This window comes from Acomys russatus, chromosome 17 (genome assembly GCF_903995435.1).
Source record: "Acomys russatus chromosome 17, mAcoRus1.1, whole genome shotgun sequence".
NCBI lineage: Eukaryota > Metazoa > Chordata > Mammalia > Rodentia > Muridae > Acomys > Acomys russatus.
The window spans coordinates 39,347,959-39,371,231 of record NC_067153.1 but is presented as its reverse complement, the minus strand read 5'-3'; the positions used below and the strand labels follow the sequence as shown (position 1 = coordinate 39,371,231).

At 50.1% G+C, this 23,273-nt stretch overlaps 3 protein-coding genes across 4 annotated transcripts in view; 1 reads left to right on the top strand and 2 right to left on the bottom strand.

Moving 5' to 3' along the window:
* The window catches only part of Mroh1 (maestro heat like repeat family member 1), a 56,857-nt gene extending 56,372 nt beyond the window's left edge, over positions 1-485 (bottom strand). The window contains exon 1 of the mRNA XM_051159802.1: positions 278-485. Coding sequence (XP_051015759.1) covers positions 278-466 — 189 coding nt within the window. The 5' untranslated portion in view covers positions 467-485. The remainder of the gene's footprint in view (positions 1-277) is intronic.
* Positions 486-16,854: 16,369 nt separating this feature from the next.
* LOC127201321 (testis-specific serine/threonine-protein kinase 5-like) lies at positions 16,855-19,214 on the top strand. Its single transcript, XM_051159801.1, is given in 9 exon segments — positions 16,855-17,058; positions 17,299-17,406; positions 17,600-17,802; positions 17,886-17,941; positions 18,236-18,368; positions 18,450-18,565; positions 18,747-18,878; positions 18,965-19,022; positions 19,024-19,214. Coding segments are annotated over 9 exon segments (1,104 nt in total). The 3' UTR covers positions 19,118-19,214.
* A 1,111-nt stretch (positions 19,215-20,325) lies between these two features.
* Positions 20,326-22,280, bottom strand: Hgh1 (HGH1 homolog). 2 transcript variants are annotated; one of them, XM_051159330.1, is made up of 6 exons: positions 21,667-22,280; positions 21,487-21,587; positions 21,271-21,369; positions 20,832-20,923; positions 20,617-20,739; positions 20,326-20,542 (listed from the first exon to the last, which is right to left on the bottom strand). In XM_051159330.1, the coding sequence occupies exons 1-6, from the start codon at positions 22,278-22,280 to the stop codon at positions 20,402-20,404; spliced, it is 1,170 nt and encodes a 389-aa protein (XP_051015287.1). In that variant the 3' UTR covers positions 20,326-20,401. The 2 variants fall into 2 exon arrangements, with proteins under 2 accessions (XP_051015287.1, XP_051015288.1); XM_051159331.1 differs by having other exon boundaries at positions 21,539-21,587; positions 21,696-22,280.
* Between the last annotated feature and the right edge of the window lie 993 nt (positions 22,281-23,273).

Genomic DNA, 23,273 nt, shown 5'->3' with positions numbered 1-23,273 from the left:
CCCTTAGGCGAGGGAGCCTCCCTATGTTCACTCAAGGTGCAAAAGGGAACCACCAACACCTTCTGTTGGTGAATGCTGTCCACTAAAGTGATAGCCCAGGCCTCTCACAGTGCGACTGCCGCTTCATAGGACACAGCCATTCCCCATATGGAGGCAAGCCAGTTGTCATCATCCTTAAACACTGGCTTATGAGGGAATATGCAGGGCACTTTGTCAGCCCAGCCCTACAGATGAGCATGCTCCTTGGTGACCTCACCATCACCACAGAGAGAGGTACCTTGTCATGCTGCCGCAGGTACTCCTCACAGGCATGGAGTGTCTCTCCTGGCCGTGCCTCTCCAAGGGAGCATAGAGAACTGCAGATCTGCTCCTGCACTGCAGGATCCTTGTCGGTGATGGAGTCCAGTAGGGTGAAGGACAGTTCTGCAGTGACAAAGTCCAGTGTGCTCAGGTCCAGATACACCATAGCTGCCTTCCCTGGGACTGACACCTACCATCTTCAGGGAGTATACACTTAGCATAGGAGACAGCACATCCAAGCCCAATACCTCAAGGCCAATGGGCATGGCCACCTGCCTAACGGCCACTGCTGGCCTGAACCTGTTACCTCTCATAAGAACCACTCCTTTCTCCTCCTGACCAAATTCCCTGACTGTCCCCCATTGTACTTCTATGCTGTCGTGGGATCTCGGGAACACTGAGTGTGCAGCCTGCTGGGCGAATGACACAAGGCTCAGACTCTGTCACTGAGAAGCTGTGGGCCTGGAAAACTCAGTTTAGCCCGAGTCAGAAGTCCCAGCTATGATAAGGCCTGGACTTCTGCAAGGCCATCACCTTATCCAAGTTATCAGCAAACCCACAGCGCACCACAGAGGATCTACAGGCACAGGACAGACTGGACTGTACACACCCAGCTCCTGCATGTAGGAGGGTGGCACTGGGCAGAAGGGTGCAGACAGGTGAATAGTTAATGGAGAAGCTCACATAAGTCCTATAGGACTCTGCCTGTCAAGTATATATCAAGGTATATATATTCTATATACCTTGTCACGTAAGTCCCATAGGGCTCTGTCTATCAAGGCCAGATGGAAATCAAGGAATCAACAAAAAAGAGCAGCTTTCTGCAATAAAGGCAAGACAGAGACACTGTCCACCTGATAACACCAGACTGGTCTGTGCTCTCCAGACACCGGGTCTACACCCACACTGGTATATCGGGCTATCTGAAGGCACCTGAAGTGGCATCAGGACAGGAGATACCAGAGCAGAATTTGTCTCCCCTTTGAGAAGGGATCCTCAACCTGAGCACGGAGGGGAACTTTTTAACAGCTCCCCATTCCCAAGTTTTCAAATGTTGAATTAATAAACTGGTCTAATTACTAAGATCTAAGGCCAGGTTGGATCAGATAAATCATCCCTGTCCTTCTAAAGCACCTCAGGCCCTGCTCTCCAAGGGAAAGCTTGATGGGAGCAGGCACTTCCTCCTCACACTATCAAGTACTTAGAGAACCTGACCTCCAGGGACACACCCTCCCTCAAGGCAACAGTTTCAACTTCCTGTCCTGCTGGGAAGGCAATGGAGCCCCAGCGTCAGTTGCTCTCACAGCAGGAGGGCAGGCCAGCAGAAGGTGCCTCCCACAGGCACTCACTCTTTATGTAGGGCCCCATCATTTCTGTGGTCTCCGCTTCCACCTGTCCAGCAGAAACACGGACAGCTTCCTTCCCGACCTACAACAATGGAAGTTCAGGGTTAGCTGCCACTTATGTACAGAACGCACAGTGTACATGAAGGGCTCTAGCCCAGCTGGCCGATCCACTCAGGAACCTTCCTCAGTTCCGTGAGCCCAGGACCTTCTCCCAGGAGAGCTGGAGGACTCTCCTGCACTCCCAAGCTGAGCAGTGGCCAGTGCTGTGTCCAGGGGTGGCATGAGTTGCTAGCTTCACAGTCCTGGCAAGCCTGGCCACGCTCCCAGCTAAAGCAATTTCCACCTCACCCTAAGGTGAATAGTGGGCACCACAGCTCTCACGGACTGTGTGAGCTCAGCTGCACAGGTGCTTACAAAGAGTAAAGTCCCTCAAATGACCAAGTCCCGTGCCTCTTCATTATGTGGTCTCATGCTTAGGTCCTAGGTCATATACTCTAAGATCCTAAAAGATGAGAGAGCCTATCTGCACACTCTCAGCACAGCCAGGTCCATTCAGATGCCAGACCCTCCACCTCAGAAAATCTTCCATGCCTTTAGACTGGCCTCCATGGAGGTTAATCAGCTCCTGCCCCGAGTCCTTCCCAATGGACTCCAGGGAAATATAACAATAGCAAGGCCTCCCAACCTAAGGCTCAAGGCAAAGTGAGAAACTATTCAACCTTGGGAGAGAGAGGAGTTAGACTTCAAAAGCAAGGGACAACTCTGGGAGAGAGGGGAATTAGAATTCAAAAGCAAATGAAAATTTCAGTTCAAGAAAGTAGGTTGGGGGCTGGAGCGATGGCTCAGTGGTTAAGAGCACTGCCTGCTCTTACAAAGGACCCGGGTTCAATTCCCAGCACCCACATGACAGCTCACAACTCCAAGATCTGACACCCTCACACTAACACACATAAATTAAAAAAAAAAAAAAATATATATATATATATAAAAGAAAGAAAGTAGGTTTGAAGCCTGGCCCAGTGGCTCATGCCTACAATCCCAACAGAGGCAGGGGGATCTCTGTGAGTTCAAGGCCAGTTTGGTGCACAAGTGATTACAAGGCTCCACAGAAAAATCCTGTCTCTAAACCACTACCACCCCCCACCACCTCGACAAAAAAAAAAAAAAGTAGGTTGAAGCCAGGCTGTGGTGGCACATGCCATTAATCCCACTACCACTCCAAAGGCAGAGGCAATAAGAGATCTCTGAGTTCAAGGCCAGCCTGGTCTACAGAGTGACTTTCAGGACAGCCAGGATTACACAGAGAAACCCTGCCTTGAAAAACAAACAAAAAACAAAGAAAGAAAGGAAGCAGGTTCAGCAGAACAAGCAGCAAGATGACTCAGTGGGTATAAAAGAGTGAGAATAAATGCTAAAAATACATTTTAAAAAAGATAGAGGGAGCTAGAAAGATACCTCAGCAGTTAAGAGCCCTTGCTGCTCTTATATTAGGACCATACTCTGTTTCCTAAACCTAGCTTACAACACCTGTAAACTCCAGCTCCAGGGTATCTGATGCCCTCTTCTGGCCCCCAAGAACACCCGCATACATGTGGCCAAATCACAGCCACTTGCACATAAATAAAAACAAAATCACAAGGGACTGAAGAGATGGCTCAGTGCTTAAGAGCACTCACTGCTCTTGTGGAGAACCCCCATTTAGTTCCCAGCACCCACACGCAGCTATCAATCTTCTGTAACTGGAGGTTGCTTGTTTGACGGTCTCGCTATCCAGACCTACTGATTCCAGCTCAGTATGTACCCCAAGACAGCCTTGTATTTGCAATAACCTTACCTCTGCCTCCCAAGCACACGAACCACATGTATATGACACCACATTCAGCCCCAAAAGTGTATTTCTAAAAAAAATAAACTGAGGGCACTGGAGGAGTGGCTAAGAGGTTGAGAACACTAGCTGCTGTTCCAGAGCACTAGGTTCTGTTAATAGCACCATTATGGTGGCTCACAACTGTCTGTAACTCCAGCTCCAGAGGATCCAACACCCTGTTCTAGCTTCTGTGGCCACCAGGCACACACGTGACATATAGACATACATGCAGACAAAATCACTCATATACACACACAAAGAATAAAAATGTTAAAGAAGTAAAAGTCTGGCCAGGTATGGTGGTGCATGCTTTTAATCCCAGCACCCAGAATTCACTGTGAGTTTGAGGCCAGTCTGATCTACAAAGTGAGTAAAAGGACAGCCAAGGCTATACAGAGAAACCCTGTCTTGAAAAACCAAAAATAAATAAATAATTTTAAAACTCTATTTTTATAGTATGTCTGTGTGCGTTTTTGTTTTTAAGAAACCAAAACTCTAAAACTGTCACTATAAAAACATTTGAACACAAATGCACATAAGTAAAAATAAAATACATAAGCCGGGCGTGGTGGCGCACGCCTTTAATCCCAGCACTCGGGAGGCAGAGGCAGGTGGATCGCTGTGAGTTCGAGGCCAGCCTGGTCTACAAAGCGAGTCCATGATGGCCAAGGCTACACAGAGAAACCCTGTCTCAAAAAACCAAAAAAAAAAATAAAATAAAATAAAATAAAAAATAAAATAAAATAAAATACATATAAGTGCATCCACATAAGTGAAAATAAAATAAATTTTAGGAAACTGAGAGCTGAAAACAAGATAAAATTAACAGACCAGAAACTCCCAGACAGCAGAGAGGACGGAGGGCAGGCAGAGCGCTCTGCCTTGGTGATGGCAGCATCAGCACAACATTGCTACTTCCTTCCTGGAAAGCATCTAAAAGACAAAAACAAAAACAAAATAAACAGGAAATAAACACACAAGTTCCATCTGTACCCCAGCAAAGAGAAGGCAAAGGACCACAAGACACAAGGTGGCTGGAACAGCATCAGTTATGGGGCACAGTGTAAGAAATACAGGGGCTTTTTTTTTTTTTTAAAGATTTATTTATTTATTATTATATATACAGTTTTCCACCTGCGTGTACACCTGTGCGCATTAGAAGAGGGCATTAGATCTCATTCTAGATGGTTGTGAGGTGCCATGTGGCTGCTAGGAACTGAACTCAGGACCTTTGGAAGAGCAGGCGGTGCTCTTAACCTCTGAACCATCTCTCCAGGCCCCAGGTTTTTGGTTTTTTTTTTTTTTAAGATTTATTTATTTACTATGTATACAATGTTCTACCTGCATGTGTGCCTGCAGGCCAGAAGAGGGCACCAGATCTCATTATAGATGGTTACGAGCCATCGTGTGGTTGCTGGGAATTGAAGTCACAACAGAGCAGACAGTGCTCTTAACTTCGGAGCCGTCTCTCCAGCCCCAATACAGGGGCTTCGTTGACATGGACCCTCAAGCTACAACGTCCCAGGTCTGGGATTAGCCTACAAGGCACAGGTGTAAGGGATGGATGTTCTTCCCTATGAAAAGCTACAAGGAAAGGCAGGCATACCCCTCTCAGGGTTTGTGATGCACATACACATGTGTTCAGGAGTATCCCTCGTCCAAGGAGCAAAGGGAAGTCCATAACCACCACAGGTCATCTGTCCCCAGCCCAAATGAGTACAGTGGGAACCAACTGCCCTCCTGGTCAACACAACCAAAGGCCCAGATAAAACACAAAACTGTGTGTTGGTTGTGGTGGCGCACACCTTTATTCCTAGCCCTCAAGAGACAGAGGCAAGTGGATCTCTGTGAGTTCGAGGCCAGCCTAGTTTATAAGTCCAGGACAGCCAAAGCTACACAGAGAAACCTTGTCTCAAAAAACAAAAAAAAAAAAAAAAAAGGTACAAACCCAGAAGTGGTAGCAGCGGTGACAAGCAACTCAGTCTGTCAGTCTTTAAACACAGAAAACTTTTCCCAGCAGGGTCAGAAAAAAAGGGACAGAAAAGACTGAAGAAGAAATTCAAATCACGAGAAAGACTTCACCCACCACTGCTGGCTTTGACAACAGAGGAAGGAAGGACACTGTTCCCTGGAGTCCGTGCAGAAGGAACAGCAAGAGGGAACTCGATGAGGAACAGTGCAAAGAAGAGCACATCGACGCCCATGGCAGCCAAGCCCGTCCCAGCTTGCTCTCTGCTTCACGCTAATACAGTAGTGAACTCCACACTAGCCAGGGCTGCTAACACCAGGGCTACTAATAAAACTCTGTGTCAAAGCAAGAGGAGAAGGGGGAGGAGGAGAAAGGAGGAGAGGAAGAAGAAGAGGAGAAGAAGGAGAAGGGGAAAAAGAAGAAGAAAGGAGAGCAAAGAAGAAAACAAAAACCTATCCTAAACATCAGCATCACTGGTGAGAAGCTATGTCCATGTATGAAAGGTGGAAAAAAGACGGACCTGACACTGCACCACTTCCGTTCAAGGACCAAGAGCATGTTGAAAAGTCAGGCTTGCAGGCTGGAGAAATGGCTCCAAGGTTAAGAGCATTATCTGTTCTCCCAAAGGTTCTGAGTTCAGTTCCCAGCAGCCACATGGTGGCTCATATCCATCTATAATGAGATCTGGTGTGCAGGTATACATGTGGGCAGAGTACAGTATAAATAATAAATAAATCTCTTGGGAGGCAGACGCAGGTGGATCGCTGAGTTCGAGGCCAGCCTGGTCTACAAAGTGAGTTTAGGGCAGCCAAGGCTAAGGCTACACAGAGAAACCTGCCTCGCAAAATTGAAAAAAAAAAAAAAAAAGTCAGGTTGACATAGTATAAGGCAAGGAAAAAAAGAGCAAATGCATACAGATTAAGAAGTTGTAGGGCTAGAGAGATGGCTCAGTGGTTAAGAGCACATGGTGGGCTCTTCCAGGGACGGTGCTTAGAAGCACTCAGAAAGGTCGAGCATTTGACATACTGTTGTAGGTTCTCCTACAATACAGCCTCTAACAAAACTAGGCTGTCTCCAACCCCTGGCAACAGGATTGTTTACCTGTACACCAAGAAGATTGGGAAAGCACCTAAATCTGCATGCGGTGTGTGCCCAGGCAGACTGCGCGGGGTTCGTGCTGTAAGGCCTAAAGTCCTGATGAGACTGTCCAAGACAAAGAAGCACGTCAGCAGGGCCTACGGTGGCTCCATGTGTGCCAAGTGTGTCCGAAACAGGATCAAGCGGGCTTTCCTTATTGAGGAGCAGAAAATCGTTGTGAAAGTGTTGAAGGCACAAGCACAGAGTCAGAAAGCAAAATAAATATGTAGCTTTTTTAAGTAATAAAAGTCAAGGCTTGGTCTAAAAAAAAAAAAAAAGCACATGGTGGCTCACACAACCATCTATAATGTGATCTGATGCCCTCTTCTGGCCTGTGGGCGTACATGCAGGCAGAGCACTGAATACATAATAAATTTAAAAATCTTTAACTGTTTCCTGAAGGAATAGATCAGAAATCCTCTTGTAAGTCTTCAGTTTTCTTTTCTTTCTTTTTTTGTGTTGTTGTTGTTTCGAGACAGGGTTTCTCTGTGTAGCCCTGGCTGTCCTGGATTAGTGCTGTAGACCAGGCTGGCCTTGAACTCACCGAGATCCACCTCTGCCTCCCGAGTGCTAAGATTAAAGGCGTGCACTACCATTGTCCAGCTCCGGCTAGTTTTCTTGATGTATAATACATAAATTGGAGTGTAGTGCATGAAATGATTCCCAGTTTACAGAAAAATCAATGTTCAATAGCAGACAATTACAATTTGAAAAATACACCAAAAGGAGGACTTGTTCTGTATTAAGGATATAAAAGCATATAAAACTATGTATAGTGTATAGTAGGCCAAGCCTGGTGGCATACAACTGTAATCTCAGTACTTGGGAGGCAGAAGTGGGGTTCAAGAGTTCAAGACCAGGGACTGGAGAGATGGCTCAGTGGTTAAGAGCACTGTCTGCTCACGCAGAGGTCCTGAGTTCAATTCCCAGCAACCACATGGTGGGTCTCCAGCACAGAGGAAAAAAGAGGATGAGGAAAGGAGAAGAATCCAATTCTCATTTTACATGCAGAGAAAGAAAAGTTAATTAAATGCCAGATAAGCTTTGATTGTATGTTGTTTGCATCTTCTCAAATAAATAAAGGTCCACCAGATGGCAGTGGCACCTTTAATCCCAGCACTCATGGAAGCAGGCAGATCGCTGTGAGTTCCAGGTCAGCCTGGTCTACAGAGTGACTTCCAGGACAGCCAGAGCTACACAGAGAAACCCTGTCTTGAAAAACCAAAATTAATTAATTAATTAGTATTCTTCTAATTTGGGGGGAGTGGAAGTACAATAAACTACTTCTTCAACCTTTTCGAATGGCTATAATCAGGGGCTGGAGGCGTTTATAGCTCAGTGGTAGAGTACTTGCCTAGTATGCACAGGGCCCTGGGTTTAGTCTCCAGCAGAGGAAAAAATAAACAAACAAACCAAAACAAGAAGAACAACATCAGCAACAAAAGTAGAAGAGCCATTTTAAAAGATGTTAACTAAAGCTGGAAAGATTGCTGCCAGGCAGCCTTAAACGTCCAGCCCCTATGTTCACAGACTCTGAATGGGAGCAGCGTGAGGCAGCAGCTCTGTCCACAGCCTGTCGACATGAGGAGGACAAGGGCTGCCTTGGGTGCTGGGTGTTGGCACTGGTGCGGGAGCCTGAGGGGTGGCTGCTCCTAGTCTGAATAGCCAAGCCCCTTTCCCATCGTTTGCAGAAGCTCTTACACTAGGACACAGACATTTATTTATGTGTGTGAGTATTAGTCAGGCTGGGGGCAAACTGAAAAACAAAAACAAAGCAACACGAGAGAGGACGGGTGGATAGGGTTGATGGGGGTCTTTCTTTTCTATATTTAAGGTGTCTCTCTGTCTGTCTCTCGCTTTCTCTGTCTGTCTGTCTGTCTGTCTCTCTCCAGGTGTGCATCACCACAACCCAGGTCACAGCACCTACATTTATATGAGCGGAGAACCAGTATGCACACACACACACACACACACACACACACACACACACACACACACACTTAGCAAACTCCCACAAGGCTCAGCCTGTGATAGAACATAGCCTCGAAGTACTGATGAGCAAGAGGGGTGGAGGGGGTGGGGTGGGCGTGGCAGTCACAGACTGCTCTACCTAGGAGGAATTGGCCCAGAGAAGAGTCATCTTCTAGAGTAACCAGCAAGAACTTGAGATGGTGTCCCAGGGTAATACAGCCAGGAGCTCATTGATCACCATTCACTAAGAATATAATTTCTCAAATAAGCCACTATGTGGAATTGGGTCACCCCTGAAGCAAGGGAGCCCCTCCAGCTCAGGGGATGCCATTCACCAGCCAAGTATGTACAAGAGCCACAGAAGCCCTGCCTGGTATTATTTCCCAAAGTGGATCAAGCTGTGTATACAGACACTGGCAGGGATGTCTTTGACTCAAAACACTTGACCTCAATAAAAAGGTATTAGGAAGTCTGGAGCTGTTGATCAGACAGCAGCAACTCTGCTTCTCACCTGGGCCTCTGTGAACCCTAAGAAAGAAAACTGGTTTGTTTTTGTTTTCAAGACAGGGTTTCTCTATGTAGTCTTAGCTGTCCTGGCCTCAAACTCAGAGACCTGCCTGCCTCTGCCCCCACCCCCAGAGTGCTGAGATTACAGGCATGTGCCACTGTGCCCAGCTAGAAAGAGCACTTTTTAAGCACAAACATCTACTGCTCCACACACAGATGATCATAAACTGACAAGTCCTGCGGGTCCCTCAACAAGTCAACTCAGAGGGAGGGAGATATGACAAGACACAGGTTTGAATAAGGCAGCTGCCTGGACATCAGTTTCAAGTTAACAAAGGCAGCGCATCCTCAGTCATTCAACTTTTGACATCAGAGACCAGAAAGATATTTCTTCTCTGAGCTGATATCTCAGCCTAAGGCCTAAGAGTAAAGACTCGGGGGGGGGGGGGGGGGGGGCAGAAGCGCCTCCAGGGCCTGCAGGTGCAGAGACTGCACAGCCAAACAAATCATAAACACATGTACCAAAGAAATAACCCACAGGCAGTGGTTTGCAGAGGGTCTCTGCTCTGGTGTCCCACCAACCCTGCCTCTTCTGGAGGTCTCCATGCCACTCAAGTCCAACAGACTCAACTCCCGAATTTTCATCATTTAATTAACTAGATCAAAAATCAGGGTTGCAGGCTGTTCCTCCATTTCATCTCCACTTCTACGACGATCCCTTTCCAAAGTGTTTCCTGCCTCCAGCCAAGACTACTCCCTCAAAGCTGGCCTCTGCCTGAACAGCAGCTCTAGCTCACATTCCCAGGTTTCCTGATGCCGGCCTCTCTTCCTCTCGCGCAGCTCCTCTGCTTACTCGCCGGCTAGATCCAGTACTTACCCTGAGCTCTATACAGGGGACAGCAGAGTACTGCTGCGTAACTGCACTGACTAGGCAGAAACGTCGTCGGAAGCCCAAACCTGGAGGGCCACCTCTGGCGCAACCCCACCTAGCTCTCACCTTGCCTGAATTCTATGCTCCGTACAGCGCGGCCGAGTTTTGTGGCCTTCTCCCTAGCGCTAGCAATCCTCGTGACTCTGGACAAATCACTCTCCTGCTCTGGACCGCCTCCTTTAATCGAAAAGAGAACAGAGAAAGACTAGTGGCTGCGGTGCGCACTGGCTTTGCAAGTCTCCGAATTAAGGCTCAGTTTTCAGAGAGAGAGAGAGACAGACAGGAATGCCGGTGGCCCGGCTATGGAGCTCAAAGACGTAGACACGTAGCCCCTAGCCCGCAGAGGACTAGGGTCTTGAGCCACTGAGTTCCCGGAAGGGGCTAGGACACGAACCACGCGACCCACCAGCCAGCCAGGGACAGGGTCCCGGGGGCCACGCGCCGATGTCTGACTAGTCAGAATTGAATCGCAAGCTCCCAGGTCTCCTCCAGGTGTTAACACGCGAAGCCCAGCCCGCTGGGCACACCTGAAAGCTCCTGGGACCTCCTGGCATCGGCCCGCTGACCTTGGAGAGGCGCCCCTTGACACAGCTTCTCCTGCTGCTGCAGATGGGGAGGCCCCCAGGCACTCCGGCCCAAGTTCCTCAAAGGGTGCCTGGCCCCCGCCACCAAAGGTGAGCCTCAACAAGCCGTTTACCTGTGAACCTCCGCCGCAACAGCCCGGGCGCCGCCCTCTATGCCCCAAGCGTCCCAGAGTGGGCGGAGCAGCGCGCCAAGCCCATCCCCGCAGCCCTCTGGCCAACTGCGGCCTGGCGCGCGGCAATCTGGCCCCACCTCCATGCGATATCCATGCTCATTGGTCAGAATTCCGTCCATCACACTAGGCCCGCCCTCACGCTTCACGCCCTAGAGCGCCTAGGTACACCGACTCCTTCCTGTGCTCGGCCGCGCCCCCTAGCGGTCCGGTGACCACTTCACAAGACAAGTGAGACTACGGCTGCAGAGCCAGGCGCCGTCTGCGCAAGCGCTGTTCTTGAAAGCATTCGGGCTTGCCTTCCAACTGCAGAGAAGCTCAGCGGCACGCCTTTAATCTCAGCACTATGGAAGAAAGTGGATCTCTATGAGTTCGAGACCAGCCTGGTCGCCATAGTGAGTTCCAGGACAGCCAGGACTACAAAAGCGAAACCCTACTTGGAAAAAACAAAACAAAACAATCCCCCACTTCCCCCCAAAAGGAGAAGCAACAGCATCCTTGGTGTAACTGTCCTGGACACACACCGGGTACTGTCATGTTCTATATTGTCCTCCTCCAGCCTCTCAACAGGACACTGGGAATCAAGATGGTCATGGCCTGGTACACTTACTGCTCCCTTCCAGCTGTAATGTCCAGTGCCAGGTGGAACTAAAGCCTCTACACCTGGAGAGAGGCGAGTAAGTGAATAGGAAGGCATATTACAGGACAGAGAACATAGCATGAAGGAGTTTGGTTTGGGCGCCAAGAGGGCAAAGGTTAGGTAAGGGCTTGTGCCTGGGAGAGCTGGGGGAGGAACATGACAGGCAGGCTTGGACCTACAAAGAACCAGAGGTTGAAATCACTTAGATGAGCCAAGGCTACACAGAGAAATCCTGCCTCAAACAAACAAACAAACAAAAAACAAAAAGAATCACTCAGGTCTGTGTGTAAACAAAAGAAAAGTGCAGTCAGTGTTCTCAAAGCAAAAGAACCAAAAAAGCCTGTTGAGAAAAAGGAAACCGTCAACCACCACATAGCTAGGCCTAACAGCATCCGTTAGATGTGGAAAGAGAGTTGTGGTTGGACGTGGTCCTGGGAGGGCAACAGGCTGAGCGGTCCAAGCGGCAAACACGAGGACCTGATATTCTTTTTCTACAGTGAGTTGGATCTATTTCTCTTATGAGGATGGAGTCCAGGAGAGAAAGACAGAACATACATGGGCAAGAGAGTGGGGCATTCTGCAGATGGGGTCATGGCCCAGGAAGATGCCAGAAAATAAAGGGGATTAACTGCCGTGCTCATACCCAGATAACTCACTCTCCTGCCTGAAAAGCCTTGCAGGGGACAGTGGCTCTGCTCTGGCCACAGCCCAGCATGCCCCACTAGACCTGTGCTCCTCCATAGCACTTGCTCCTCCCCTCCCCAAGCACACAAGCTGCCCAGCATGTACCACAACTTAATTTTTACTTTCATTCTTCAGCATAAGGCCCAGCACATGAGGTGCTGGGCTAGACTCAGTGGAGTTGATGGGCTAGTAATGGTGCCGATAAGGAGGAGGGCAAACACAATACAAAGGGGCTGGAGAGATGGCTCCGCAGTTAAGAGCGCATTCTGTTGTCTCGGGCTGGAGAGCTGGCTCAGAGGTTAAGAGTACTGACTGTAGCCGGGCGTGGTGGCGCACGCCTTTATTCCCAGCGCTCGGGAGGCAGAGGCAGGCGAATCGCTGTGAGTTCGAGACCAGCCTGGTCTACAAAGTGAGTCCAGGATGGCCAAGGCTACACAGAGAGACCCTGTCTCGAAAAACAAAAAACAAAAAACAAAAAAAAAAAAACAAAAAAAAAAAAAAAAAAAAAAAAGAGTACTGACTGTTCTTCCAAAGGTCCTGAGTTCAATTCACAGAAACCACATGGTGGCTCACAACCATCTATAATGTGATCTGATGCCCTCTTCTGGCCTGCAAGTGTACATGCAGGCAGAGCACTGTATACATAATAAAAACCAAACCTTTTTTTTTTTTTTTTAAGTGTAAATTCTGTTTTCTCTCATGTTGGGCAGTTCATAGCCAACTGTAACTTCCAGCTCCGGGCAGGGAACCAAAACTTCTAAGCTTCACAGGCATACACCCTCAAACACACATACTTGCCAACACACACACACACACACACACACACACACACACAAAATCTTGTTATTGTTTTGTTTTGGAGACAAGATTTCTCTGTGTAGCCCTGGATATCCTGGAACTAGTCTGTAGACAGGCTGGCCTCAAACTCAGATATCCACCTGCCTCTGCCTCCCAAGTGCTGGGATTAAAGGCTTGCACCACCACCACTCACCTTTTAAAAGGTTTTAAAAAGACACTGCAAATAAAAGGAGTGTGATCTTTCTGGATGTGGCCTGTTAACACATGGAAGTTGCTAGCTTCCATTTGAGTTCTGGCACACGTGGGAGCCAGGAAGGTGAAAGGGACATAGATGAGAGACTCTGAGTGATAGCACTAGCTTAACGGCACTGGGGGGCTTGGACAGAGTCACATGATTTTTTTCCTTTTGTTCTCTACATGTAAAATGGCCACCGATCTTTATCCGTCTTCATCTAATCATTCATGTACCCACAGCCCTAACTCCCAAACAACCAACCTGTGTTAAATCCCCAGGAGCAATCTCCCCATGCCCAAGCTCCAGCTTACTCACAAGACAGTTCCTGCCTCCATATTTTCTATATTTATTTTCTTTCCAAGACAAGGACTGTAGCTATGAGCCATTTGTTCCAAAAAAATTTACACGACAGCATCGATGAAAAAACATATCTGACAGTTCAGGCCAGGTTTTCCCAATGCCTTGCTATAAAGAGTTCCGTGCAGGAAGACATGAGTCTTCAAGGCCCATTAGACCTCTACCACATTATAGGCCTTTATACATACTCAGGACAGTTGCCCACTAGCTAGTGTGCTGCTCCCCCCAGCTCACAGCAGGCATCTCACACGTGGCCTGGGCTCTGTCACTTAATTTCATCATCTATAAAACATGCATTGCTTCATCGCATTCATATTTGATTTGTTTTGTTTTGTTTTGTTTGTTTCGAGACAGGGTCTCTCTGTGTAGCCTTAGCTGTCCTGGACTCACTTTGTAGACCAGGCTGGCCTCGAACTCACAGTGATCCACCTGCCTCTGCCTCCTGAGTGCTGGGATTAAAGGCGTGCGACACCACACCCATCCATTCATATTTGAAATCCTGAGTATGAACTGCCTCTGGCACGTGTGTGTGTGTGTGTGTGTGTGTGTGTTTAGAGAATGAGACATGACGGGGGGGGGGGGGGATGCTGCTAAGATGACTACGTAATTTTGTATTGTTTGTTTGGTTTTTTAGGGTTGTTTTTTTTTTTTTTTTTTTTTGTTGTTTGGTTTTTGTTTTTTGTTTTTTTTTTTTCAAGACAGGGGTTTTCTTTATAGCCTTGGCCGTCCTGGACTTGCTTTGTAGACCTGGTTGGCCTTGAACTCACAGAGATCCTCCTGCCTTTGCCTCCCAGAGCTCTGGGATTACAGGTGTGTGCCCAAAATAACTACTTAGAATAGCATACTGGCATATGGCAGATGCTAAGTAAATACCAGCTGTGACTCTGGAGTTTAAAACAAGGGAGAAGTGGCAGTGCATTCCATGGCCTATGGAGTAGTCTGAGATGTGGTGGCCTTTGCTTGCCCTGAAGACGTGTGCAAATTTGCAGAGAGCTGCAGGTGGTGGGGTTCCTGCAGGTCTGGCCTGGGTCAAAAGATCAAGAGCCAGTAGAGCAGCGTTTCTCAACCTTCCTGATGCTGCGACCCTTAATATAGTTCCTCATGGTGTGGTGACCTCCAACCAGAAAATTATTTCATTTGCTACTTCATGACTGTAATTTTGCTACTGTTATGAAGCATAATACAAATAAGTATGCTTTCTGATGGTCTTAGGCAACCCGTGTGAACCCTCCAAAGAGGGCGTAACCCACAGGTTGAGAACCACACAGTAGAGGAAGATCAGCTTAGAGAATCCTGGACTCATTTAACAGTGGCCTTGGTGGCCCCTCAAAGAATGAAACAGCAGCCAATCTCTTTTGACCTCTTTATATCCTTAGAAGGCTTATCCCTTAAAAAAAAAAAAAATGTGTGTGTGTGTGTGTGTGTGTGTGTGTGTGTGTGTGTGTGTGTATGCTATATCTGCATGTACACTTGCAGGCCAAAAGAGGGCATCAGATCCCCGTATATATGGTCCTGAGCCACCATGTGCTTGCTGGGAATTGGACTCAGGACCTCTGGAAGAGCAGTGCTCTTAACCACTGAGCCATCTCTCCAGGCCCCCTTCCTAGCTTTTTTCTTTTTAATCAATTATTTTATTTATTGTTTGTTTGTTTTGTTTTTTTGAGACAGCCCACCCAGCCAATTTATTTATTTTTATTTTATGTCCATTGATGTTTTGCCTGCATGTATATCAGTATGAGGGTGTCAGATCTTGGAGTCACAGACAGTTGTGAGCTGCCATGTGGGTGCTGGGAATTGAACCTTGGTCCTCTGAAAGAGCAGTCAGTGCTCTCAACCACTGAACCATCTCTTCAGCACCCCCTCCTAGCTTCTTTAAAGGTTTTGTATAGGGGATGAAGAAATAGCTCAGCAATTAGGAACACATACTTTTTTTTTTTTTTTAAAGAACACATACTTTCATTGCTACTTCATAACTGTAATTTTGCTACTTTTATATTTTTGTTTTTTGTTTTTGTTTTTCAAGACAGGGTTTCTCTGTGTAGCCTTGGCTGTCCTGGACTCACTTTGTAGACCAGGCTGGCCTCGAACTCACAGCGATCCGCCTGCCTCTGCCTCCCGAGTGCTGGGATTAAAGGCGTGCGCCACCACGCCCGGCCCTTTGCTACTTTTATGAATCGTAATGTAAGTGTCTGTGTTTTCTGATGGCTCTTGCAGGGGTCCAAGTTTGATTTCCAGCATCCAGATCAGATGGTTCACAACCATGCCAGCTCCAGGAGATGCAAAACCTCCGTAGTCTCTGTCTCTCTGCCTCTGCCTCTGCCTCTGCCTCTGCCTCTGCCTCTGCCTCTGCCTCTGCCTCTGCCTCTGCCTCTCTCTCTCTCTCTCTCTCTCTCTCTCTCTCTCTCTCTCTCTCTCTCTCTCTCTCTCTCTCTCACACACACCACACACACACACACACACACACACACACACACACACACACACACACACACACACACACACACACACACACACACACACACACACACACTTATTTATTTATAGGGCTGGAGAGATGGCTCAGAGGTTAAGAGCACTGGCTGCTCTTCCAAAGGTCCTGAGTTCAATTCCTAGCAACCACATGGTGGCTCACAGCCATCTATAATGAGATCTGGTGCCCTCTTCTGGCAGGCAGGTGTACATGCAGGCAGGATGCTGTATACATAACAAATAAGTAAATCTTTTTTTTTTTTAAGGCTTTTTGTATTCAACCACATGCAGAGTGACCCACAAAGGCCTCATCCTGGTGCTAGCCCTTCATGTGAGTTCTCATGCCACAAAAGGAGAACACAGCCTTAAGATGGCCTCAGAGATGACAGGTCTTAAAATACCTTTAAGGAAGCCGGGCGTGGCAGCACACGCTTTTAATCTCAGCACTCGGAAGGCAGATCGCTGTGAGTTCGAGGCCAGCCTGGTCTACAAAGCGAGTCCAGGACAGTCAAGGCTACACAGAAAAACCCTGTCTCAAAAAACCAAACCAAACCAACCAAACAAAAAAATACCTTTGAGGGCACAATGCAAGCGCATCTCTAGAACCTTCTACTCTAGAACCTACACCTGATTGGAGGCTTCATTCTCCAATCAGTCGAGAGCTATGGTAGCCTCCCCCACGAGACTCTTAGCCTACACTCTTAGGCTTAAACCCATTAAGTCATCAGAAACTTGGCTTCCTTCTCCAAAGGTCAACAAGTCCTACCTGGCCTTCAGCTTCCCACTCCTTTGCCCTCTGAAACAAGTCAGGCTTCTCTGTGTCCCTACCCTTGGCTGACGGGCTAGCTAGCTGGCCCACCAAGCCCCCTTCTGTGGTACCCTGTCCTCCATGAGGAGCAACAGCCGGCGCAAGCTGGATCAGAGGATGTTTGGGGAGCAGGTCCGAGAATGCATGGGCCATGGTTACCTGCTCTCCTCCAAGAAGATCGGCTCTGGCGCTTTCTCCAAGGTCTACCTGGCCTATGCAACACGTGAGCGCATGAAGCACAATGCTAGGCTCTCCTCCGACTTGCGGGGCAAGCACCACACTATGGTGAGGCAGGCCTGCCACCTTCCCTGTGGGTTCCTTGGTGTATCCCAGCCTGGCTCCAGCAGCCCTGTCCTAAGCCCTCTCAGGTAGCTTCCTCTCTATAGGACATCCCCCAGTAGGTTCCATTTCTTCTCAGCTTCCTAGTGCTCTGTTTCCCAACCCCTCAAACATGTGCCTTCCAAAGGATATTGCTCAGCCAGCCACTCGGAGAAGTTTATGCAGTTGACCACTCTCCTTCCTCAGGTGGCTATTAAGATTGTGTCCATGGATGAAGCGCCCGTGGAGTATTCCAGAAAGTTCCTGCCACGTGAGATTTCCTCACTCAATGCCACCTACAAGCACCTGAACATAGTAAGACAGTCCTTCCCATGCCTGCTGTCCACCCTGTGCCCCACTTCTCTCCCTGGAAACTGTTTTTTGCCCTTACACACAGAGCTGGTTCTCACCCTGCAACTGAGAGCTAGCACACCCAACAGTGCCAGCACTCTTGGCCTAGCCTTCCTCAGGATGACAGTGTATATGGGGTGTCGGGGTTGTTTGGTAGGTGCAGTTGTATGAGACCTACCAGAACAGCCAGCGCTCCTACCTGGTACTGGAGTTGGCAGCCCGAGGTGACCTGTTGGAGCATATCAATGCAGTGTCGGACCTCCGATGTTGTCCAGGGCTGGAGGAGGAAGAAGCCCGAAGGCTGTTCTGGCAACTGGTCAGCGCCGTGGCCCACTGCCACAGCGTTGGCATCGTGCACCGGTGAGGGTGCCATCTGGCCTACCTGCCTTCCTGGGTATTTGTTGACCCACTCGAGGCCAGTTCCACATTCCCTTCCCCCACAGGGACTTGAAATGTGAAAATATCCTGTTGGATGACCATGGCTTCCTAAAGCTGACAGGTGAGCCCACACACTTCCCTCAGTCCAGTTTACTTCCAGACTCCTACCTCCAGTTTCTGCCTGTCCCACACAGGCTCCTGGCTTCCACTATGACCTAGGCCTGACCTTCAGCTGTCCCACAAAGTCTGAATTCAACTCCTACCTATAGCCCAAACCCACACTTTCTCCTTTCTCACTACCGTTCTTGTCACATACACTCGGAGCTCCCTCCCTCCCTGACCCCAACCATTCTAACCCACTCTCCCAAACCTGCCCATCCTGTGTTGCCTTGCCCTGCCTGCATGCTGTGTGTAGACTTTGGCTTTGCCAACTACACGAAGCTCAGGAATTCCCTGCTGAGCACCTTCTGTGGCTCTATGGCCTATACGGCCCCAGAGATCCTCATGAGCAAGAAGTACACCGGTGAGCAGGCTGATCTGTGGAGCTTGTGAGTACCTTAGGTACCCCCTGCAGGGCCCATGGGTGGGCTTAGGAGGGATGACACCCTGAGGAAGCTGCGTCCCCCCAGAGGAATCATCCTCCATGCCATGGTGTCCGGGAAGCTGCCGTTCAAGGAATGCCAACCCCATCGCATGCTGCACCTGATTCGTCGAGGTCCCATCTTCAGCCCGGGGCTGTCCCCAGGTGAGCACCCACCACCCCATGCTCCTTCCAAGGCCCAGCTCAGGTCTGGAGGTCAGCCAGAGACACCAGGCCCACAGCTAAGAAGACACGGTGTCACCCTAACCCCACATGCTGGGGACAGACGGGTAGCACTGTGGGCCAGGGCTCCTGGCAGGCTCCAGCAGTGAGCCCTCCCCTCTAGAGTGCCGGGACCTGATCAGAGGGCTGCTTCAGCTGCATCCGGGTGCGCGCCTGGGCCTACAGCAGGTGGCTGCTCACTGCTGGATGCTGCCTGCAGAACACATCTTGCCCTCTACACTTGGTGCCGCCCCAGGTGGGGTATGGCCCGCAGGTGACTGGTTGGGGTGCAGGCAATGCCTCTAACACTCTACGTGACCCTTCTGTTTTGGCGCATTGCAGAACAGGAGCATTCCCAGGTGGCAGAAGACCTAGCTGACACAGAACCGGACAGAGAGATGACATACCAGAAGCAAAGGTTACAGCACCTCCAGTGGCAGGAAAGTGTCACTGGCCTGGCTGTGCAGCACCTGGAAGCCTGTGCCAGAGGAATAGGTTATACCAGCCGTGGGTTCCTGCGTACCATGGCAGGTCGTCGCTCTCTATGCCCCATATTCCCTAACAGGAACATGCCTGGGCACTATCTGGTCAATTGAGGGTGGGTGGGTGGGTGTGGGCAGATAAAAATGTCTATTCTGTATAGCTGAGGATGCAGTTATCTACACAGGGAAAGCTGCTGGCCTTTGGGTACCTACCTCCTTGGGGACCTAGGTCAGAGGGAAAATATCAGTCTACACAGTGCATGTGCCAAGAGTGTCAAAGCTTTAACAAGAGGGCTGGAAGGCATCATGGGAGTGGGGTGGGGGAAGGGGGACAAGACTCATGGCAGCCAACGAAACACCTAGCCATGGCATGAAAACACATAAGGAAACAGTCTAGCTTCGGAGCTATGGAGTGGCACACTGCAAACTCCCGTGGAGACTATGGGCCCCAGGGACCTGGAAGGACGCATTGCTGAGGAGGGAGAACAGCTTACAAAAGCTTCACACAGGTGGAGCAAGACTTGCCATGGTACCTCAGAATCAGGAAGAAGGGGCGCATACAGAGTGGACTCCGAATGTTGGGCGCAGGATAGTACAGGAGTAAATGCTGCAGGAACACCCAGGAGGATCTTGGCAAAGGTAGGCAAGGTGTGCCCAGTAGGAAGGCCTGTGTGACTTGAGAGGCAGCTGAGGTTCAAGGAAGCAGGTTCTATCTAAATGGCTAAATCCCAATTCAACCCGGGACCAATGAGGCTAACCAAAATCTAAAGGCAGGGCCTGGAGTCGCAGGCAGAGCAGAGAAACAGATAGCAAAAGGGAAAACAGTACCCAGCAAGTGACCCAAAGGCAGGCCTAGAAGAGCAGAGCTTTCCAGGAAGACCCTATGATCCAAGTGTGGTCTGTCTTTCAAGGTCTTGGGCAAGGAAAGCAAAGGGACTCCAAAGGTTGGGGCGCATAGCACTGTTTATACCTCTAAGCCTATCTAAGTCCAGACCCTTCAGTGTCCTCAGGAGTGAAGAACTCTAGTTGGCTTCCCAGGGCTTGGCAGTGTTTTCAGACCAGCCCTACCACTGTCTGGGACTAGGCTCTTCATTGCTTCATACGTAGGCACAGGATCAGGCCAGCTCAGGCTCGAAAGTGCAGCTCTGAACAATGTGCATTCTTGCCGGTTGCAACAGCATGTAGGATTGGGCAGTAGTGCCTTTGAGCTTCTCAGTGTTTACTGGGCATTTACCCTAGAGTCCTGTGGCAAAGGTGGAGCTGGAGCTGGTGCTCAGGCCAAAGGGGCTCCGGGGCTTCAGGTCTGTGAGGCACCTTGGCCTCTCAGCTCCTGCTGCTCTTGGCGGTCTAGCTGTTGTAACTGTCGCTCCACGTCTTCAGGTACCTGCACCTCCAGCAGGTTTTCCATGCCAACCTCTGGCTCATCGCCAATAAGCACCTGCAAGCAGAAGGGACAGGTGAGCAGCTCACTGGCTGCTAGCACTTCCCCAGCCTTTCTGATGCTGCGCTCACCTGGATCAGCTTCTCACAAGCCATTCGCACATCAGGCTCTGGCTCCCAGCTGTGTAGCTCTCGAAGGATCAAGTAAGCACCTTGGTCTCGCACCTGCTTCCGGCCAGGTGCAGTGGCTGTCAGCTAGGGAGAGACGGAAAAGGTTCCTCAGATGCCATGGTATGGTATCCGTCATGTGTTGCGGAGAGGCTTCCACACCGCAGACCCCTGCTCACCAGCATGATGGCTTCAATGAGCATCTTTCGGATGTCAGCATCTGGCTCTCGTTGCTTGTCTGGTGACAAGTACTGCAGGTCAACGGGCAGCCCTAGGAGTGACAATGGGAGTTTCAGGGGCTGCCCTGCCCTGCCTGGGTGAAGCCTCATCTCTGTGTGTAACAATCCCTCCTTTGGTTTTGTTTTGTTTTGTTCTGGTTTGGTTTGGTTTGGTTTTTCGAGACAGGGTTTTTCTGTGTAGCCTTGGCTGTCCTAGACTCACTTTGTAGACACAGTGATCCACCCGCTTCTGCCTCCCAAGTGCTGGGATTAAAGGCGCCTGACGACAATCCCCTCCTTAAAGGCTCTGAAGGGACTCCAGATTTGCACACTTCTCCCCTTCCTTTTACATCCTTTCTTCCGCTGTGACAGCCCCGAGGCAACTACCCAAATCACTCACTGTCCATTTCTTCCTCCGTAAACTCTTCAGGCCCAGCCAGGGGCAGTAGCAAGAAGGGGAGAATATCGACTTGGGGCCCAAGCAACCACTTGTGGTGTCCTGGAGGTGGAGACAAGAAAGGGGAATAAAAATAAATAAATAAATAAATAGGTCCGTTGAATCCCTAGGGTCCAGGCCCCACCCAAGCAAAGGCCCAAGCCCCTCCTTGTCACTCACGATGCTCAAAACAGCAATTCCGAAGTGTTCCCACCACCCCACCCCTGCGCACGGAGGAGTCTGTGTACTGCGTAAGAGGCAGGAGCCGTTGGACCACGCACCTGTTGGAATACGTTATTCATTGCTGTCCTTGTTCATTTCTACCACCCCTTCCCGCCCACGCGGGCGCCTGGGCTTCACCTGTCAGGGTCCAGGAGGAAAGCACGCACCTCCGCCTGCTGGCTAAGGTTGGAGAGCAGCGGCCCCAGGTAATGCAGGGGTGCGGCCGCGTTGTAGCTGGGCGTGCACAGCGCACTGACCAGCCGCTCTAGTCCCAGCCGCTCCGGCTCAGCGGCCACCAGCTTCTCCACCAACGCAGCACACGGCGCCGGCTCGCGACTCAGGTTGGCCAGCACTGCGGCCGCCTCTTCAGCCCAGGGCCACTGAGGGTCCAGCATGCAGAGCAGCAAGCGGGCAGGCAGCTCCGGGTTCGCCGCCAGCAGCTGCCCGTGTAGGTTGGAGTCGGCAGCCAAGTTCACGAGCGCGCGGGAGGCATCGCGGGAAGGAGCCGGGGCCGGAGCCACCGCAAGCTCAACCAGAGCCCGCAGCAACGCTGCCTGTCGTGCCAACAGCATGCGGCCCGAGCCCGCACCAGTCAGCGCCAGCACGTGCTGCGCCGCGGCCGCCTGCAGGTCTGCCCGCGCTCCGGGCATCAGAAAGGGCAGCAGCTCCGCCGCCTCCGTGTCTGCGCCAGCTTCCTGCCCTGACAACTCTTGCTCACCCGAGAGCCCCGAATCTTCTCCCGAGCCCCGCATACCGTCGTTCACCCTACGGAAAGAGGAAGTCCTTCTGACCATTCGGAGGCCGAGAACGCAGCTTAAGGGGGCGGGGCCGGCCTGGGCGCAAGGCATTGTGGGCCACGGCATTGGGCTGAGGCACCCAGAGGTGGTGCAGGTACCCCTGCTGCCGCCCTAATCTAAGACCTTGCAGAGACTTTTTCGGCTGCCTCTTAGGTATTTGCGTGCTAGGCTAAACCGATCCACATCCGCTGCGCGCCATCAGAACCACGCGGCCACGCAGGACCACACAGAATTGGAAGCGTAGAGCGCAAGCCGGGGCTCCTGGGGTTCAGTGTTGCTGCTGCCCGGTAGCCCTGGGTTCAGACTTCCAGGAACCAAATGGCTCAGGACTCCGCGATGAAAAGGCAGCTTTGGAGCAGACTCTGACTTTGCAGAGGGCCTAATTTCGAGACATTGTCAGGAATTCTTCAGTGACAGAAGCCTAAGCCAAACAGGCTTGGACAAAGGGAACTGATGAGTGAATCTATAGTTTGCAGGGTTTGGGGAGCCTGGCGACAGACACTGCTGCACAGCTCTCTAGAACCCTGTTAGGGCTCCTCCCTTTCAACCTCTCTGCTGTTGTGCTCTCTGTCTTTTGTTGCTTGCTTGCTTGCTTGGTTTTCTTCAAGACAGAGTTTCTCTGTGTAGCTTTGGCTGTGCTGGACTCGCTTAGTAAACCAGGCTGGCCTCGAACTCATAAAGATCCATTCACCTGCCTCTGTCTTCCCAAGAGCTGGGGGATTACAGACGTGCGATGACCGTGCTGGCTTGTTCTGCTTCTCTGTGATTCCATATTATCTTTGCTTTCCCAAGGGCACATTTGCTAGCACACGTGAGAGGGAGGACACTGGCCTTCTCGGTTACATAATCCTAGCAGAAGACAGTTTCTTTCGGTACTAGAGACTGTTCAAAAAAAAAAAAGTATTCCATTTGGTGCTCTGTTACCAATTAGCTGTCTGGGATTCTTAC